General features: G+C 41.9%; 1 protein-coding gene and 1 pseudogene across 3 annotated transcripts; both read right to left on the reverse strand.

The window, feature by feature from the left end:
• Positions 1–3,275: 3,275 nt before the first annotated feature.
• Positions 3,276–11,128, reverse strand: LOC129652560 (putative olfactory receptor 10D3). Of its 3 annotated transcripts, none has more exons than XM_055581287.1 (3): positions 10,941–11,128; positions 6,150–6,261; positions 3,276–5,462 (listed from the first exon to the last, which is right to left on the reverse strand). In XM_055581287.1, exon 3 carries the CDS (start codon positions 5,443–5,445, stop codon positions 4,513–4,515), a length of 933 nt encoding a protein of 310 aa, XP_055437262.1. In that variant the 5' UTR covers positions 5,446–5,462; positions 6,150–6,261; positions 10,941–11,128; the 3' UTR covers positions 3,276–4,512. The 3 variants fall into 3 exon arrangements, with proteins under 3 accessions (XP_055437262.1, XP_055437263.1, XP_055437261.1); XM_055581288.1 differs by having other exon boundaries at positions 3,276–5,528; positions 6,150–6,263; XM_055581286.1 differs by lacking the exon at positions 6,150–6,261.
• A 7,571-nt stretch (positions 11,129–18,699) lies between these two features.
• On the reverse strand, positions 18,700–19,747 carry LOC129654193 (putative olfactory receptor 10D4; annotated as a pseudogene).
• Positions 19,748–20,585: the final 838 nt, after the last annotated feature.

Below are 20,585 nucleotides of genomic sequence, written 5' to 3' on the forward strand. Positions count from 1 at the left end.
GTGAAACATATACATGTAATCTATGATGCTAGTCATAAAGCTTTTCACTTTCCTTTCACAGTTGAGCTAATTTTAGTTGCCTGAGAACCCACAGGCATGAGGAAATCATGGGATAAAGAAGAGAACATCCTTGCTGGCACACGTATTCCCTTCTTATGCAGTAAAGGAAGAAAAATAAAAACTTTATTTTTCCTCTGGCATTCAGTCTGTTAATACTAAAAAGGATAAGATGCTATCAAGTTCTTATTCAGTATTTAAAATCACATTTTTCTATTTATTCCCTCACTTCATAGGCTTGGTCTCACACATAGTTTCAGTTCAGGTCATTCACTCCAATGTGTTCGACTCTTTGTGACCCCATGGACTGAAGCACGCCAGGCCTCTCTGTCCATCACCAACTCCCGGAGTTTACTCAAACTCATGCCCATTGAGTCAATGTGCCATTCAACCATCTCATCCTCTGTTGTCCCCTTCTCCTTCTACTTTCAATCTTTCCCATCATCAGGGTCTTTTCAAATGAGTCAGCTCTTTGCATCAGGTGGCCAAAATATTGGAGTTTCAGCTTCAACATCAGACCTTCCAAAAGATATTCAGGACTAATCTTCTTTAGGATGGACAGTTTGGATCTCCTTGCAGTCCAAGGGACTCTCAAGAGTCTTCTCCAAAACCACAGTTCTAAAGCATCAATTCTTCGGTGTTCAGCTTTCTTTATAGTGCAACTCTCACATCCATCATGACTACTGGAAAAGCCATAGCTTTGACTAGAGGAAACTTTGTTGGCAAAGTAATGTTTCTGCTTTTTAAAAAGCAGTCTATTTAATGGCTGAGTAGTACTCCATTGTGTATATGTACCACAGCTTACATTTGAATCAGTTCTAATGAGGTGGATGAAACTGGAGCTTATTATACAGAGTGAAGTAAGCCAGAAAGAAAAACACCAATACAGTATACTAACGCATATATATGGAATTTAGAAAGATGGTAACAATAACCCCGTGTATGAGACAGCAAAAGAGACACTGATGTACAGAACAGTCTTATGGACTCTGTTGGAGAGGGAGAGGGTGGGAAGATTTGGGAGAATGGCATTGAAACATGTGTAATATCATGTATGAAACGAGTTGCCAGTCCAGGTTTGATGCACGATACTGGATGCTCGGGGCTGGTGCACTGGGACGACCCAGAGGGATGGTGTGGGAGGGAGGAGGGAGGAGGGTTCAGGATGGGGAGCGTATGTATACCTGTGGCGGATTCGTTTTGATGTTTGGCAAAACTAATACAGTGTTTCAGGTTTAAAAATAAAATAAAATTAAATTTAACAAAAACTAAAATAAAAAAAATAAAAAGCAGTCTATGTTGGTCATAACTTTTCTTCCAAGGAGCAAACGTCTTTTAATTTCATAGCTGCAATTACCATCTGCAGTGATTTGGGAGCCCCAAAAAATAAAGTCTGACACTGTTTCCCCATCTATTTGCCATGAAGTGATAGGACCAGATGCCACAATCTTAGTTTTCTGAATGTTGACTTTCAAGCCAACATTTTCACTCTCCTGTTTCACTTTCATCAAGAGGCTCTTTAGTTCTTCTCCACTTTCTGCCATAAGGGTGGTGTCATTTGAATATCTGAAATTATTGATATTTCTTCTGGCAATCTTGATTCCAGCTTGTGCTTCTTCCAGCCCAGCATTTCTCGTGATGTACTCTGCATATAAGTTCAATAAACAGAGTGACAATATATAGCCTTGATGTACTCCTCTCCCAGTTTGGTACCAGCCTGTTGTTCCATGTCCACTTCTAACTGTTGCTTCCTGACCTGCATACAGATTTCTCAGGAGGCAGGTCAGGTGCTCTGGTCTTCCCATCTCTTGAAGAATTTTCCACAGTTTGTTGTGATTCACACAGTCAAAACCTTTCGCATAATCAATAAAGCAGAAGTAGATGTTTTTCTGGAACTCTCTTGCTTTTTTGATGACCCAACGGATGTTGGCAATTTGATCTCTAGTTCCTCTGCCTTTTCTAAAACCAGCTTGAACATCAGGAAGTTCACGGTTCATGTATTGCTGAATCCTGGCTTGGAGAATTTTGAGCATTACTTTACTAGCCTGTGAGATGAGTGCAATTGTGTGGTAGTTTGAGCATTCTTTGGCATTGCCTTTCTTTGGGACTGGAATGAAAACTGACCTTTTCCAGTCCTGTGGCCACTGCTGAGTTTTCCAAACTTGCTGGCATATTGAGTGCAGCAGTTTCACAGCATGACCTTTTAGGATTTGAAATAGCTCAGCTGGAATTCCATCACCTCCACTAGCTTTGTTCATAGTGATGCTTCCTAAGGCCCACTTGACTTCACATTTCAGGATGTCTGACTCTAGTTGAGTGATCACACCATCATGAATATCTGGGTCATGAAGATCTTTTTTGTACAATTCTTCTGTGTACTCTTGCCACCTCTTCTTAATATCTTCTGCTTCTGTTAGGTCCATACCATTTCTGTCCTTTATTGTACCCACCTTTGCATGAAAATTTCCCTTGGTATCTAAGATTTTCTTGAATAGATCTCTAGTCTTTCCCATTCTATTCTTTTCCTCTATTTCTTTGCACTGATTGCTGAGGAAGACTTTCTTATCTCTCCTTACTATTTTTGGAACTCTGAATTCAAATGGGTATATCTTTCCTTTTCTCCTTTGCCTTTCACTTCTCTTCTTTTCAAAGCTATTTGTAAGCCCTCTTCAAACAACCATTTTGTCTTTTTTGCATTTCTTTTTCTTGGGGATGGTCTTGATTGCTGCCTCCTGTACAATGTCACACACCTCCATCCATAGTTCTTCAGGCATCTATCAGGTCTAATCCCTTCAATCTATTTCTCGCTTTCACTGTATAATCATAAGGGATTTGACTTAGATCATACTTGAATGGTCTAGTGGTTTTCCCTACTTTCTTCAGTTTAAGTCTGAATTTGGCAATAAGGAGTTCATGATCTGAGCCACAGTCAGCTCCTGGTCTTTTTTTGCTGGCTCTATAGAGCTTCTCCATCTTTGGCTGCAAAGAATACAATCAATCTGATTTCGGTATTGACCATCTGGTGATGTCCATGTGTAGAGTCTTCTTTTGTGTTGTTGGAAGAGAGTGTTTGCTATGACTAATGCATTCTCTTGGCAAAACTCTGTTAGCCTTTGCCCTGCTTCATTTTGTACTCCAAGGTCAAATTTGCCTGTTACTCCAGGTATCTCTTGACTCCCTACTTTTGCATTCCAGTCCCCTATAATGAAAAGGACATCTTCTTTGGGCATTAGTTCTAAAAGGTCTTGTAGGTTTTCATAAAACCATTCAGCTTCAGCTTCTTCAGCATTACTGGTCAGAGCATAGACTTGGATTACTGTGATATTGTATGGATTGCCTTGGGAATGAACAGAGATCATTCTGTAATTTTTGAGACTGCATTTTGGACTATTTTGTTGACTATGATGGCTGCTTCATTTCTTCTAAGGGATTCCTGCCCACAGTAGTAGATATAATGGTCATCTGAGTTAAATTCACCCATTCCAGTCCATTTTAGTCTGCTGATTCCTAAAATGTTGATGTTCACTCTTGCCATCTCCTGTTTGACCAGTTCCAATTTGCCTTGATTCATGGCCCTAACATTCCAGGTTCCTATGCAATATTGCTCTTTACAGCATTGGACTTCGCTTCTATCACCAGTCACATCCACAACTGGGTGTTGTTTTTTATTTGGCTCCATCCCTTCATTCTTTCTGGATTTATTTCTCCACTAATCTCCAGTAGCTGGAGAAGGCAATGGCACCCCACTCCAGTATTCTTGCCTGGAGAATCCCAGGGACAGCGGAGCCTGATGGGCTGCCATCTGTGGGGTCGCACAGAGTCAGACACGACTGAAGTGACTTAGCAGCAGCAGCAGCAATCTCCAGTAGCATGCTGGACACCTGCCAACCTGGGGAGTTCATCTTTCACTGTCCTATCTCACAAAAAGTTTAGCAGGAAATAAAGTAGAAAAGGTAGGAAAAGTGCAATGGCAAAGGCAATCTTCCTTCCTTTTAGTGGGAAGAGATTCTCCACAGAAGGAAAGCAAAATAACAAAACTATACTATTTTGAGGGTTTCTCTGGTGCTCAGTGGTAAATAATCTGCTTTCGAATACAGGGGAAGTGGGTTCAATTCCTGGGTTGAGAAGATCCTCTGGAAAAGGAACTGGCAACCCACTCCAGTTTTCTTGCCTGGAGAATCCCATGGACAGAGGAGCCAGGTGGGTTACAGTCCATGGGGTCAAAGAGTCAGGCATGACTTAGTGACTGAATAACAACAACATGCTATTCTGAAGCTATGAGGAGGGGCTTAGGTAATACAAGAAAATAAAACAGACAAAATGATGACATATTTTGACATACCCATCCACAGCATTCAGCATGAGCTGAAAAGACACATGTAAGAATTCCAGAGAAAAATTTCACATATTGAGGCAGAAAGAATTCCACATCATCAACCTTTCCAGCCATTCTTTTTAAATCACAAGAACATGGTTTTTCCTGTGCAATACTTTTTTCAGAGCTGTTTTTACTTCTTTATTCCTCAAGGTGTAGATTAAAGGGTTCAGCATTGGTCCCACCAGATTCATCAGAATTTGCACCACGGTTCCTAGCATGGGGTTAGGTGTGGGCTGCAGGTAGACAGTAATGATGGGTCCATAGGCACAGAGGATGGCGATGAGGTGGGCACTGCATGTGGAGAAGGCCCGGCGACGGCCCTCAGCTGATGGAATCCACAAGATGGAGATGGTGATCCGAGTATAAGACACAAGGATTAGGAGAAAGCAGACTAGAGATACTAGGCCAACGTTAGTGAAACTCAGCCTCTGGGCCAAGGATGTATCAGCACAGGCCAAGGGTAAGAGTGCTGGAATATCACAAAAGAAGTGAGCCACTTCATTGGGACCACAGTATGGCAGGGTGAAGGTAAGCAAAGTCAGGACGCTGGAATGGACACATCCTAGCAGCCACGTGCCCACAGCCAAGGCCACGCAGACTCTAGGGCTCATGATGACTGCGTACCGCAGCGGGTGACAAATGGCGGTGAAGCGGTCATAGGCCATCACGGTGTACAAGAAACACTCAATGCTGCCGAGGAAATGGAAGAAGAAGAGCTGGGAGACACAGTCCTTGTAGGAAATACGTGGGCTCAGGCCCATGAGGTAGAGCAGCATTTTAGGACAGGTCACAGAGGAGAAACTCATGTCAAACACAGACAAGTTCCCCAGGAAAAAATACATGGGTGTGTGAAGGCGACTGGAAAAAAGAACAGTTACAAGGATCGACATGTTTCCCAGCAGGGTGCAGGCATAGAAGGGCAAGAACAGGACAAAGAGTAGAGTCTCCAGCCCCTCCGTGTGCGGGATTCCCAACAGGATGAACTCAGTCACCTCAGAGCAGTTCTTCATCTCTGTGAATGTCAGTCCTGTGGAAGGAAACGGAAGCAGAGAATGTGGAAGAATGTCCTGATTTGATGTCAGCAGACAATGTACTGGAGAAATGAAATATGTGAGGGAAATTACAGCATTTTGTTTCAAAGTTAAGGAAATACTATGTCTAAGCCAAATTACAGAGCATTTAACCTGGAATGCAGCTACCATAGCAAAACGTCATAGTTTTTATAACAAATATTTTTATCATACTGATTCTAAATGCAAATATCCTTTATTAAAATACTACTTTTAATGTTGGAGCAAGGCTTTTAAAGAGAAGGGTGATGCCCATACAAATATGCTCCCTCAGAGTGGAGGAAGCCTCAAAAACAGACAAAGGCTCTTTAATGTCTCTAGAATGAAACTTGAGAATCACTATATTTGTGAGCCACTACTGGTGACAAAATTATATTTTATCTGTTTTCTGGTGAGACCTAGGGTTGAACCTCATAACAGTTTGAAACGCTTACTCAACATGATCTCAGTTCATTTAATCCTCCCAGTAACACTTTGAGATAAATGTATAGAAAAGGAAATTTCTGAACATTAGGAAGAGTGAATGACTTGCCTAATTTGAGGTTACTATACATCGCAGAGCTAGGTACTTAAATCTTTTTTTTTTCCCCCTGACATGAGTCTTTCCACTGTGTGCACTTGTGATGGACTGTGGTGTTACTGACCTTGTCAAATTTTGTCCTTCACCTTCATGTTGTTTATGTTTTTCCTTTTGATGTCACCAGGCTCCAAAAATGCTCCCAGTTCTCTTTAGTAAACAATGTAAACCCAACTTGTCTCTCCATGAAACACCACCACACACACACACACACACACACACAGAGAGACACACATACACATTTAAATATAAAGTCGAGAAGAATTAATACTTTTTGACATGTATGGCTATACCCTTGGTGCAGAAAACAGTGACCAGCACAGAGTAGGTTCTTAATAAAGATCTGATGAATGAGATAATGAAACAAGTCCTTGAATAACTGGAAAGAAAAGCATTCAGTTGTTTTGTCTTGTACAAGGACTTACATGACACTATCAGATATTAGTCTTCCTAAACAACCATGTAAAGAAGCTTGATCATACACCTGTTTCTCTTTTTCACCATCCTCTGAATAGTTGAACTTTCTCTGTTACCTATATGGCATCTGAACCCAAGAAGAAGCTTTGCTTTGTGCTGTAAAGATGACCCAAGACAAGAACTACATAATCTGTATGTGAGTGCATGCTAAGTTGCTTCAGTCTTGTACGACTCTTTGTGACCCCATAAACTGTAGCCCGCCAGGCTCCTCTGTCCGTAGGATTCTTTAGACAAGAATACTGGAGTGGGTTACTGTGCCCTCTTCCAGGGGATCTTCCTGACCTGGGGATCAAAACTGCATCTCCTGTGGCTCCTGCATTGCAGGTGGATTCTTTACTGTTGAGCCACCTGGGAAGCCGACATAATCTGTAGTCTCAAAAAAAAAAAAAAAAAAAAATGAGACCTGGATATCTTATTAAGAGAGTCACACAGAAGAAAAGAACTGGACTGAAGGTGTCCAGGGATAGGCTCATTCAAGTGTCCAATCCTTTAATTATTTTGAATGAAGACCAAAGCCCTAGTTGTAAAGGAAGATTTGGAGTTGGTGAGCCAATATCATGAGGTAAATGACAAACCAAGCAAGCAGTGTTCTATTCTTAGCCACAACTTTCTGTTCATTTCCTGGACTTTGAGACCATTTGTAAACCAGGGACTCCAAATTCTCCTTTCCACTGGATACCTGAGGAAGAAAAGAGGACTTAAAAAGAGAGAAAGATGAGGGCGGCACTTACATGACTAGCAAGGAGAAAGTTTCATCCCTGTAGTATTTGTCTCTCTAGGATCTGTCACCCAAGTTTGCTTCTGACATCATACCATAAGCCAGAATCAGGGATCTCCTCTCATAATCTGGAAAGTTCTTTCTTCTTAGTGAAATAAACTCAGATTAAGTGACAGAAAGCTGAAAGTCCCTCTGCCTTCTGCAAAGATCTCTTGCAAAACACTAATAGCAACATTGTTTTCTCATAGTGAAAATTTAAAAGCTCTTGAAGCCCTTGGGGAACCCCATTCCTGAATGAATCCTGTTTTGCGGGGGTTGTTAAGCAAAGGGAGTAATTAGAAGTGAGTGATGATAACTCCCCTGTGACATTACTGTGATGTGAACAAGATAGAGCCATATCTATATTTTCTACTTCTGTGAATGACCTGGGGAAGTTAGAGAAAAGCTAAGATGTACAGCTCAACCTTAGGACATATGTAGAAACCATTTCCCCAGTTTCAGGGTATACTTTTAGAATAGCAACCATATATCTCAGGCTTTTAACTATCTAATTTCATATACTTTATCTCAGTTTCTCTTTAGCCCATATACTTTTCTATGATACTTTGGTTTGGAAATATAATTCCAATATCAGATTCTCCTAAAAGCAGAATTCTCAATTGGCAAAGTTGACTTCCCTGAATGAGGAATTGTTCTCCACATGACTTTCCCAGAATTCTATTAATGTATCGATCAGCAAATATTTATTAGTAACTTATACTACTATGTCCAACTAAGCACAAAACATGTTTGCTGAGTCTGGAACTTCTCTTACTTAACAGAAGTCAATAAACTTGACTCTTGAACACAAATGTTGGAAATGTGAGAACTGATATTTTATGTGGCAGAGATCTATCTAATTTTCAAAGAACTAAAATAAATAAATAAAAGCATAAACTAATGAAATAAAGAAAACCAAAAGCGAAAAGATGAATGATGCTAAATTTTGACCTTCTTAAAATACTAAGAAAATAGATATACTGCTGCAAAGATTATTACTGAAAAAAACACCATATGGGTTAAGATTGATCAATCTCAAAAGCAAGTTTGATGGGAATAAGGGCAATCACATGTTAGTCTTTTTAAACAAATTTTAAAACCAGAAGAAAAAAATAGTATATTGTTTATATGTACTCATAGTGGCAAATCCATAAATAAAAGGAAGGTATTTTCTTAACAAAAATTCAGCAGTCTAACAACTGCTGAGAAGATGAGGATGACAAAATTACACAAAGGGAACTTCTAGATTATATTCTATATCCTGTACTGGCTGAAAAGCTCCCATGAATTTACTAATATTCTTTTTTTATTATTATTATTATTATTTATTTATTTATTTTTACTTTACAATATTGTATTGTTTTGCCATACATTGACATGAATCCACCATGGGCATACACGTGTTCCCCATCCTGAATCCCCTTCCACCCCGTCCCCATCCCATCCCTCTGGGTCATCCCAGTGCACCAGCCCTAAGCACCCTGTATCATGCATTGAACCTGGACTGACAATTCATTTCACATATGATAATTTAAAGATGTTCCACAAGGAAAACAATTTTAAAAACTGTAATAAATGAAAAATGTTATTAATTTTAAATAATATATGAAACATATATATATATATATTTCTAACCACTAAAGAATGTACCCTATTAATTTATCTTGAATTGATTATGGAAAACAACAAATAATTTATAACCACATTTTTTTCATGTCTTATTATGTTATGTTTGGCTAGTTTACCAAACATGTACAAAAAGTACAGACTAAAATGTCATTGAGTATTAGGACATATACATGGACAAAAACATTTTTTAAAACCCACTGCCTAAATTTTAACACTTCATGCTTTAAATTTTTAAAAAGAACGTGTACCCCAATGTTCATCGCAGCACTGTTTATAATAGCCAGGACATGGAAGCAACCTAGATGTCCATCAGCAGATGAATGGATAAGAAAGCTATGGTACATATACACAATGGAGTATTACTCAGCCATTAAAAAGAATACATTTGAATCAGTTCTAATGAGGTGGATGAAACTGGAGCCTATTATACAGAGTGAAGTAAGCCAGAAAGAAAAACACCAATACAGTATACTAACGCATATATATGGAATTTAGAAAGATGGTAACAATAACCCTGTGTACGAGACAGCAAAAGAGACACTGATGTATAGAACAGTCTTATGGACTCTGTGGGAGAGGGAGAGGGTGGGAAGATTTGGGAGAATGGCATTGAAACATGTAAAATATCATGTATGAAACGAGTTGCCAGTCCAGGTTCGATGCACGATACTGGATGCTTGGGGCTGGTGCACTGGGATGACCCAGAGGGATGGTATGGGGAGGGAGGAGGGAGGAGGGTTCAGGATGGGGAACACATGTATACCTGTGGCGGATTCATTTTGATGTTTGGCAAAACTAATACAATTATGTAAAGTTTAAAAATAAAATTAAAATAAAATAAAATACTGAATAACAACAACAAAAAAAGTAATGTTAAAAAGTGAAAGATTCAGTCTTTTATTTGTAAACACTTATCAGCTATTTTAAAAACCAAGGGCAAAGTCTATATCCTCAGGAAAAGAAACAAAACCTTTGTTGTAATTGTTGCTATATATCTTAAAGTTGATTTTAAACCAGGAACCAAAATTTGATGAGATGAGTATAATATCCGAAGTTCAACGTGAGCCAAATATGTTATTTATGTCAATCCATCTATCTTCTGTAAACGGCAACCCACTCCAATATTCTTGCCTGGAAAAACCCCATAAACAAAGGAGCCTGGCCGGCTATCGTCCATAGGATTGCAGAGAGTCAGAAACAACAGTGACTGAGCACGCACACATTTACCCTCTGTATTAGTTTGAATCTCAGTATCATTTTTCCTCATGCCTCGTCTTTTTAACCATTAGTCCAATGTGAATATAATTACATATAAACAGTTAAGACAAACAATTTAAAGATACAGTGGGTAATCAATTGTTATTTTTGCACAATATCAACAAATCAGGCTTTCCCAAGCCTCAGAAAGTAAAGAACCTGAGGGCAATTCAGGAGACCCAGGAGACTCCAGTTCAATCCCTGGGTGGAAGATCCCCTGGAGGAAGAAATGGCAACCCGTTCCAATATTCTTGCCTGGAAAATTCCATGGACAGAGGAGCCTGGCTGGCTACAGTCCATGAGGTTGGAGAGAGCCGGACACAACTGAGCAACTAAGCACACACATCAATAAATCAGTGAACAAATTGTGAGCATATAGTCTCATAGCCTCAAATTCTGCTCTTGTTTATTCAAGCCACACACAGAGGCTTTCAAAGCTTTTATTTAGGGGAAAATGCATTAAAATACTTTTGTTAACTCATTAAAAAAAAAAAAAAACACATATTGGAAAAAAGTAACTTGGAAAAAAAGCCATTGCTCTCCCTACTGATTTGAAGTGCAAGGATCATTTCCAGGAAATCTCTGTGGGTTTTGAAACCCTCAATTTGAAAAGGCTGCTGAATAATTTAGAATATACTCTGTGAAACCTAGAACGCATTCCAGTGCTTCTGGGCCAAGAATGACACTCTTTCCAAGCAGATCATTCTGTAATAATTATCTCTTCCATTTAAAGCCTACCTCCTCTGAGTCCCCAGACCGGGACTCAACTCAGGACTTGGGCTTGAGATATCGAGGAGACCGTGAATCTGGAAGGACACAGCCCTGGGGCCCTCGAGTGACCACGTGAGAGAGCTGGAGAGCAAAGCGCCCTCGGGGAGGAAGCAGAGCTTTGAAACGTGCACACACCCACCGCTGCTTCCGGCACAAGTGCCTCTTCTTTGCCTCTCTTTGGCCTGAAACAGACCCCAGCTGCTACTGTTGTTCCGCAGGTGATTCCTAAAGATGCACCTCCTGCAAGAGCTATCGTCCTGCTGCTCTGGGGCTGCCTAAGTGTGCTCAGGAGTGTCAGACAAGTGGGGCTGCCACGCCTGATGCTGGGGAAGGGCCTGATGCTGGGGGAGTGCCTGATGCTGGACTAGGGCCTGATATTGGGGGAGGGCCTGATGCTGGGGGAAGGTCTGATGCTGGACTAGGGCCTGATGCTGGAGGAGGGCCTGATGGCGGACTAGGGTCTGATGGTTGGGGAAGGTCTGGAGCTGGACTAAGGCCTGATGCTGGGGGAGGGTGTGATGCTGGAGGAGGTCCTGATGCTGGGGGAGGCCCTGATGCTGGAGGAGGGCCCTGATGCTGGGGCAGGAACATCTGATGCTGGAGGAGGGCCTGATGCTGGACTATGGGCCTGGTGCTGGGGGAGGACCTGATGCTGTAGGAGGGCCCTGATGCTGGGGCAGGAACATCTGATGCTGGACTAGGGTCTGATTCTGGGGGAGGCCCTGATGCTGGACTAAGGCCTGATGCTGGGGGAGGTCCTGATCCTGGACTAGGGCCTGAAGCTGGGGGCAAACGTCTGATGCTGGCGGGAGATGTGATGATGGTGGGCAGCCTGCTCCCAGATGTATGCAGAGTTGTGATTATAAATATGAGAAATCTTTTTTTCATACTTTCCTGACCACCTTGCTATGTTCTTTTTTTCTGAAGCATAATTGCTGTGAAATATCGATTTGATTTCTGCCATACATCAACATGAATTAGCCATAGGTGTACATATATCCCCTCCCTCTTGAATCTCCCTCCCACCTCCCTTTGCTACATTCTTGTTTCTATGGATATATGAATAATAAAGACTCTTGACTAAAATAACATAAAAAGCTCCCACACACAAGCATGCACATGCACACTCCCTAGTGCATCATTCAGGTCCTCGTCAGGGTTGCCCTCGGCCACCCCGCCCTGGGATCCACGTGAGCCTTGACACCTGCACTTTGTTCCCACCCTCGGCCCGCTGCCCACGCCTCAGCAGCAGAGGGGCCCTGTCCCCACAGATGCTGAAGTGATGAAGCCTCTTGTCTCCGGAGCCAAGGGTATGAACACCTAGTCGGTCGTCCTTTGGGGACACCTATACTTCCGCCTTCTAGCCTTTCCATTGTATCCATCCGTTTCTCTTAACAGAATGTCCGTGTGATGACACGGGCTCCCATTACCAGCTCTGGTCTGTTCTCATTGAGAGTACAGCTTACCCTCGGCACTCTCTATTGGCAGTGGGAAATTTTGCTCCAGTACTTTATTGAAGCAGTGAGTGCAGTGAAGTCGCTCAGTCATGTCCGACTCTTTGCCACCCTCTGGACTGTAGCCCGCCAGGCTGCTCTGTCCATGGGATTCTCCAGACAAGAATGCTGGAGTGGGTTGCCATTTCCTTCTTTAGGGGATCTTCCCAACCCAGGGATCGAACACGGGTCTCCGGCATTGCAGGCAGACGCTTCATCCTCTGAGCCACCAGGACTGACTTGTCAGGCCTGAGCTCGAATTTTTGTCTTCCCAGCCCAAGGAACCATCCAGAGCTGTGTTAGCCAGTACCCTCTGCTTGACTTTTCCCCTGCCTTTTCTTCCAAGAGTCAGCTTTGTTCAGATGCCGCGAGGGAAGGAGTGGCCCTCTCAGTGTCCAGCTCCCTCACTGGGCTTTTGTTTGAAATCTTGGATTGTGGCTGCCTAAGGACCTCTTTTTAAAGTGTATTTAGCTTCTCTAGCTCTTGGTAGGCTGACCCACAAGCTGCCTGTGTCTGTAACTGGAAGTGGGGAAGCCCTGGGTGTCTTCTCTCATCTGAAGCCACATGTAAAATTCACAGTAATTATATTGATCATCTTTGATACCGGGGAAAACAAGAACCAGAGGTCCATGCTTAGTACCCACGGTTGTGTTTTTGATCAGAATCCCCAGCTTCCCTGGGCTGTGTCAGTGCCACTTCAACTCGGGAAGAAGGTGGAGCAAGCGGCCCATGCGGCCTGGGGACAGAGGAGCCGGTCTGCCCTCTTCCCCTGCCCCTGACGGCCCAGGGCAGGCCTTGTGATGATGGGCTGCTGGTGGTCGAGGAGAAGGCTGAGGAGGCAAGGGTTGCGTGAACTGTATTCTGTGACGTGGTCACATGCGTGTTTCCTTTTTCAGTTTGAAAAAATGACTGCTTTTAGTCTTCCCTCCAGTTTGACTTTAAGGTTGAAAATGAAGATTTTATTCTTAAAGTTGAGCACAGTGATTTTACAGTCTTTTTGAAAGCAACAGTTGAGGTTTTAAAAAGACATCTAGCAAATATTGCTTGTTTTACTCTTTGCACATTACCAATAGAATCTAACTCTTTTTTCATTCAGCATCCCATTACAAATTTCAGATCCTTGGTTATATCTGCTTTCTCTTTGTCTAAACAGTCTAATTTCCAACAACTGTTTCTCATATACCTTGCTCTTTTGGCTTTCTGACATTTCTGCATCTGGTTTGTCAATAGCGCCCTAGTGATTTTAGACTTGACTTAGTCAAGTACTTTAGAGTTAGTATTTCAGGTATAATAACATTTAGATTGTACCTTGGATATAAGACTGCTCAATAAATGTCTATTGAACAAATAGATGACTTCTTTCTTCCACCTTTTGTATTTCTTTGTGTTGGGCTAAAGTTGCTATTCATGTCTGGAAATTCATTCTACCTCCCCCATACACATTCTCTAGTTGAACAGTGACAGCTCCTATCTTGCTCTTAGTACTTCATTTCCTGGAGGTTTGTCTTTTCAGACCACATCTCTTTGCTAGCACGCTTTTACATCTTAAACCGGTGTTTTCCTTTCCCCAAGAGAAGGCGCTTTCATGAGGAAGTCATTGCTGAGAGAGTGATATCTGCCTTCACAATTCAATCTGTTTTTTACATTTACTTGTTCTCAGTTTTCATATCCCTTGTTTCTATTGCTATCCTTCTAATAACATCATTTTTTTTTAATCAGAGAAAAAAATGTCTTGTCTAAACCAGGTTCAGATTGTCAACCTGCAACATGTACCTCTGACTTATCAAAGGGTGAGAGCCAACAAGGAGAAAGTGAGACACAGAGGGACAAATTTGAGACCGTTTTGTAAAAGGACTAAAGATTTTCCTTCCTGTGATTAACCTTGGATGCTCTGAGTTTTGATACAGTAAGACACATTGAACAAACACATGAAAATATGCTCAACATCACTCATTATCAGAGAAATGCAAATCAAAACCACTATGAGGTACCATTTCACACCAGTCAGAATGGCTGCGATCCAAAAGTCTACAAGCAATAAATGCTGGAGAGGATGTGGAGAAAAGGGAACCCTCTTGCACTGTTGGTGGGAATGCAAACTAGTACAGCCACTATGGAGAACAGTGTGGAGATTCCCTAAAAAACTGGAAATAGAACTGCCTTATGATCCAGCAATCCCACTGCTGGGCATACACACTGAGGAAACCAGAAGGGAAAGAGACATGTGTACCCCAATGTTCATCGAAGCACTGTTTATAATAGCCAGGACATGGAAGCAACCTAGATGTCCATCAGCAGATGAATGGATAGGAAAGCAGTGGTACATGTACACAATGGAGTATTACTCAGCCATTAAAAAGAATACATTTGAATCAGTTCTAATGAAGTGGATGAACTGGAGCCTATTATACAGAGTGAAGTAAGCCAGAAAGAAAAACACCAAGACAGTATACTACCGCATATATATGGAATTTAGAAAGATGGTAACGATAAAGCTGTATATGAGACAGCAAAAGAGACACTGATGTATAGAACAGTCTTTTGAACTCTGTGGGAGAGGGAGAGGGTGGGATGATTTGGGAGAATGGCATTGAAATATGTATAATATCATATATGAAATGAGTCGCCAGTCCAGGTTTGATGCACGATACTGGATGCTTGGGGATGGTGCACTGGGATGACCCAGAGGGATGGTATGGGGAGGGAGGAGGGAGGAGGGTTCAGGATGGGGAACACATGTATGCCTGTGGTGGATTCATTTCGATATATGGCAGAACCAATACAATATTGTAAAATTTAAAAATAAAATAAAATTTTAAAATAAAAATAATTTTAAAAAGACACATTGATACCTTTCAATTTCATATTCTAGGACTTGTTGGATGACATCTTTTACTCAATACTACCTATGGCATGTGCAGTAGAGGAAACAGAAGGTATGATGAACACAGTGTTGTTAATGGGAAAATAAGCGACTGTACTAAGAAGGTGTTTTAATACTTATAAAATGTGACATCATAGAATGATATTAGGAAGAATTAGAAATGCTGTCAAAGTTTATCCACTATTAGTTCATTTGAAACAGTATGTTCTAGGAGATGTAAGGCAATGGTCCCTCTCAGGAGATGAAAGTAACCGATTTAAAAAAAAAAAGAAAAAAAACAACCTCTATAAATAAAAAATTCAATGGACTTGAGAACAGATGTGAGGATAAAGCCTGACAACTCCCAATTGTCCCAAGTTCCTCTCAGTGTTATTTTTCCATATACAGGCAACTTTTCTTGAGTCATTCTTTTGGTTTTCTTACTTCTTAGACTAGACACCAAGATTTCAGATGGATAGTTCTTTTCTTAGTGATTCAGACAGTAAAGAATCTGCCTGCTATATAGGAGACTAGGGTCAATTCTTAGGTCAGGAAGATCCCTTGGAGAAGAAATGGTAACCCACTCCAGTATTCTTGCCTGGAGAATTCCATGGACAGAGGAGCCTGGTGAGTTACAGTCCACAGGGTCACAATGACGAGGTGGATACAACTGAACAACTAACACTTTCAATCCTCTTCCAAACCTCTGTTGAATAATCACAAAAATAGAAGGTAAGAATACACAAATGGATCAATAAATAAAATTAATATCAATTTAAGGGTAATAGTCACACAGACTTCTACCCATGCCACAAGAACCATAGTTAATGACAATCTTTCTAGAAAAGGTCAAAATCAGAAGTTGGTGTGATCTTGCCAGTGTGTCTATAACACTTGGATTCTGTCCTTTGGAAGAAACTTGTATTTTATATTTTAACAGAGGAGAATTAGGAATGGCAAAAGAGGAGCTCCAGTATACTAAGCCCTTGTTAATTTATTTTTTTGACCACTCTGCACAACATGTGGTATCTTAGTTCCCCAACCAAGGATCACACCCATGTCCCCTGCATAAGAAGCACAGAGTCTTAACCAGTGGTTCACCAGGGAAGTGTCTCCAATATACTATAGTAGTAGTTTAGTCACCAAGTTGTGTTCGATTCTTGCGACCCCATGGACTGTAGCCTGCCAGGCTCCTCTGTCCATGGGATTCTCCAGGCAAGAATACTGGAGTGGGTTGCTGTTTCCTTCTCCAAGAGATCTTCCTGACCCAGGCATTGAACCCAGGTCTCCTGCATTGCAGACAGATTCTTTACCAACTGGGCTACAAGGAAAGCCCCCTCCAATATACTAGCCACTTTAAATATTCTGGGGGCTTGGCACCATGGATTTTTTGGATCTGCTTTTATGTGGAAATGGGAAAAAAAGAACTTAGCCCAATATCATTAGAAAGAAGGTTTTATCTATATCTTTCTATCTGCTCAGGCTGAGGCCAGCTCGAGTTGCCTGTACCACCTAATACCACTGTCTGCTCAGTTAGTTAAATAAGAACTTACACAGGTTCCCAGAATACATGGAGTGTGAATAAAACATGCAAAGTCCATGGTCCCAACTAGAGAACTATCTTTACTTCTCAGCTCCCTCTCAGCTCCTCAGAGGGGCTAGTCACATTGCTGAAAAAACTATAGTAACACACATAAACACACACACACCACACACATATTGTGTCCTTTACCACTGAGCATGGAGTCTAAAAACTAAAGGTTCCAGGAGGAGATTCACTCTGTTGACAACTCTGCTAAACTGAGATAAAATAATCCTATCTTGTGACAAAACTTGGTAGTCATTTCAACAGAATATTCCAAGGTGCCCACCCAGTCACCTTCGGGGCTTTACAGCTGGCATGCTAATGGAGTGGTTGATACCAGCAGAGGCAAGCTGAGCAACTTCTGAGGTAAACATAAATTGTTTTTATAAGCAACAGTAATGACCTCTATGCATCTTCCCTGTAGCTCAGACAGTAAAGAATCTGCCTGCAATGCAGGAGACCCAGGTTCGATCCCTGGGTCAAGAAGATCCTCTGGAGAAGGAAATGGCAATCCACTCCAGTATTCTTGCCTGGAGAATCCCATGGACAGAGGAGCCTGGAAGGCCACAGTCCGTGGGATTGCAAAGAGTCAGACATGACTGAGCAACACTACTACTAATGACCTCTATGACCTTCAAGCCTCAGAAAACTGGACACAAACCATTTCTAGTACCAGGACCAAAGGTATCAGTACATTTCTAGGCATTGTTGCTGTTGTTTAATCATTAAATTGTGTCTAATCTGTGCAGCCCCATGGACTGTAGCCTGCCAAACTCCTCTGTCCATGGCATTTCCCAGGCAAGAGTACTGAAGTGGGTTGCCATTTTCTTCTTCAGGGGATCTTCCTGACCCAGAGATTGAACCTACATCTCCTGATTGGCAGATAGATTCTTTACCACTGAGCCACCTGGGAAGCCCATTATTTTTGGCATTATTGTTGTTCAGTCACTAAGTCATGTCGGGCTCTCTGCAACCCCAAGGTCTGTAGCATGCCAGGCTTCCCTGTCCTTCACTGTCTCCTGGAGTTTGCTTAAATCCATGTCCATTGAGTCGGTGATGCTATCCAACATCTCATCCTCTGTCACCCCCTTCTTCTCCTGCCCTCAATCTTTCCCAGCATCAGGGTTTCTCTTCTTTGCATCAGGTGGCCAAACTTTAGCATGGGTCATATTCAGATGAGCCTGTAGCAATAACAGGTCTCTCTGAAATGCTGTGGATTTCTCTTCAGGGTGTGCTCCCTGTGTTCCTGACACCCATCCCTTCCTTGACCATCCTTGATCAATAGTTCAGCTTGTGCCCTGGTGGGACTAAGCCCACGTCAAAGTCCAGTCTTAAAGCACTATCAACGTAGCCTTGAAAAAAAACTGATTTCAAATTCAAGTAACCTCTGACAGAGATCAGCAAGCTATGGCTTGTGGGGAATATCCTGCCTGTAGCCTATTTGTGTAAATGGAATTTCACTGGATCAAGCCTTCTCTTTTTTCATTCATTTATGTTTATTCATTCATTCTATGCCTGTTTTAATGCTACCACAGCAGAATTTTGTATTTGTGATAGAGACCCTCTGGCTCCCAAAGTCTAAAATACATACTACCTGGACCTTTAGAAAAAATATTTGCTGATGCCTGGTCTCTGAGATGGGGAAAATGCCACCAGTTTGGATCAGGTAGAGTTGTTTCCCCACTCTCTTTATTGCAAAAAGGTCTTTACAACTGTCATAGATATATTTTAAAAATTAATTTAATATACAAATGAGGGGAAAAAATCAGCTTTACCCACAAGTGACTAGTGACCTCTTTCTGAAGCTATCTGAGCGATCTGGCCCCCAACCAGTTTCTTCAGGGAGCCCTTGACATCTTTGTTTCTCAAAGTATAGATTGTGGGGTTCAGCATGGGAGTGATTACACTTGCAAAGATTTGCACTGGAGTGACCAGCACCTCGCTCAAAGACGGCTGGGTATAGACAAGAGCACAGGGCCCAAAGAACAGAGTGACCACAGAGAGGTGGGAGACACAGGTAGACACCGCCTTGTGCCGCCCCTCAGCCGAGTGCATCTTTACAACTGCAGTGAGGATGCGCAGGTAGGAGGAAACAGATCATGGGAATGAGGCCAATGTTGGTGAAGCTCACCATCTCAATGATGAGTGTGTTACCACAGGCCAATTTGACAACAGGAAAGATGTCGCAGAAGAAATAATCTATCTCATTAGACCCACAGTATGGCAACTGGAAGGTCAGTGTAGTGAGACTTGTGGCGTGGAAAGAGCTAATAGCCCAGGTGCCAGCCACCAGCAGGACACACGCCCGACGGTTCATGATGATGGCATAACGCAGCAGGTGGCAGATCGCAGCAAATCGGTCATACGCCATCACCGTGTAGAGCAGAGACTCCGTGCAGCCTAGGAAGTGGTAAAAGAAGATCTGGGACATGCAGCCACCCAGGGACATGACCCGGCTCTTCACCAGCAGGTTGGCCAACATCTTTGGGGTGCTCACAGAAGAGAAACCAATGTCCAGCACGGAGAGGTTACAAAGAAAGAAATACATAGGAGTGTGGAGGCGGGAATCAGACACCACAGCTAGCAGGATAAGCAGATTTCCTAGCAGAGTGCAGGCGTAGAAGATGAAGAACACCACAAAGAGCACAACTTCCTGCCCCTGGGTTCGAGGGATGCCCAACAGGATGAACTCTTTAACCAAAGTGTGATTCCTTATCTTCGTATAAGTTAGATTCTTGTCCTGAAAAGAAGGGAAGTGACAGTAAGTTAATGACCCACAGCACCAAAATCCGCAGCTTGCTACCAATAGATTCATAAAAGGAAAGACGATCATAGGTTCTATTCATGGAAGGATAATGCTTCTTGTGACTGAGACATCAAGAATAGCAAATACCCCAGAAGGAGGTACCGTCTCTGGGGTGAGGACTGAAGGCAGGCTGGTATATGGACAGACATTGTTTTATTATTATTAGAGAGAGAGGAGCAAGTGACAAAGAGAGTAGAAGCCTTGAAAACTGATGAAGGAAAAAAAAGGGAAAGGGAAGGAAAACAGAGTAGAGAAAAGAAAAGGAAAAAATGAGGCATGTTTATAGTTTACAGAGAATTTTTATGACCATTTTCGAGTTAAGCCTTAATAGAGTCTTATAAGGGAAGATCCCCTGGAGAAGGAATGGCAACCCACTCCAATATTCTTGCCTGGGAAATCCCACTGGCAGAGGAGCCTGGTGGGCTACAGTCCATAGGGTCACCAAGAATGGAACACGACTGAGTGACTAAACAGTAACAGAGTCGTATATATAATATAGGAATAATATTTCTATTTCATAGATGATGAAATTATGATTCAGAGAGATTAAGTAACTTGTTGAATTTCTCATATATAACTCATGGAAGATCCAGAATTAGACTCCAAGGATTCTAAATCCATTATACCGTAATTGGAAAAGAAGAAAAATAATTATGGAAATGCAGATAAGAGAAAATACTATTGTATTTTCTAAACTGAGAGGACAAGACAATGTGGCTCGGTCATTCATTTTTTTAAATTTAGATTTCTCCATAAACACCCTTGCCAAGTTGTCACTGAGTCCCTCCTTTCCAATTTTTGTCTCACTATACTCTTCCTGTCTATTATTGTTAAACGTTCCAGACAGTTATACAATGAGAGCTGT

The sequence above is a fragment of the Bubalus kerabau genome, chromosome 5, assembly GCF_029407905.1.
Source record: "Bubalus kerabau isolate K-KA32 ecotype Philippines breed swamp buffalo chromosome 5, PCC_UOA_SB_1v2, whole genome shotgun sequence".
In the NCBI taxonomy this organism is placed as follows: domain Eukaryota; kingdom Metazoa; phylum Chordata; class Mammalia; order Artiodactyla; family Bovidae; genus Bubalus; species Bubalus kerabau.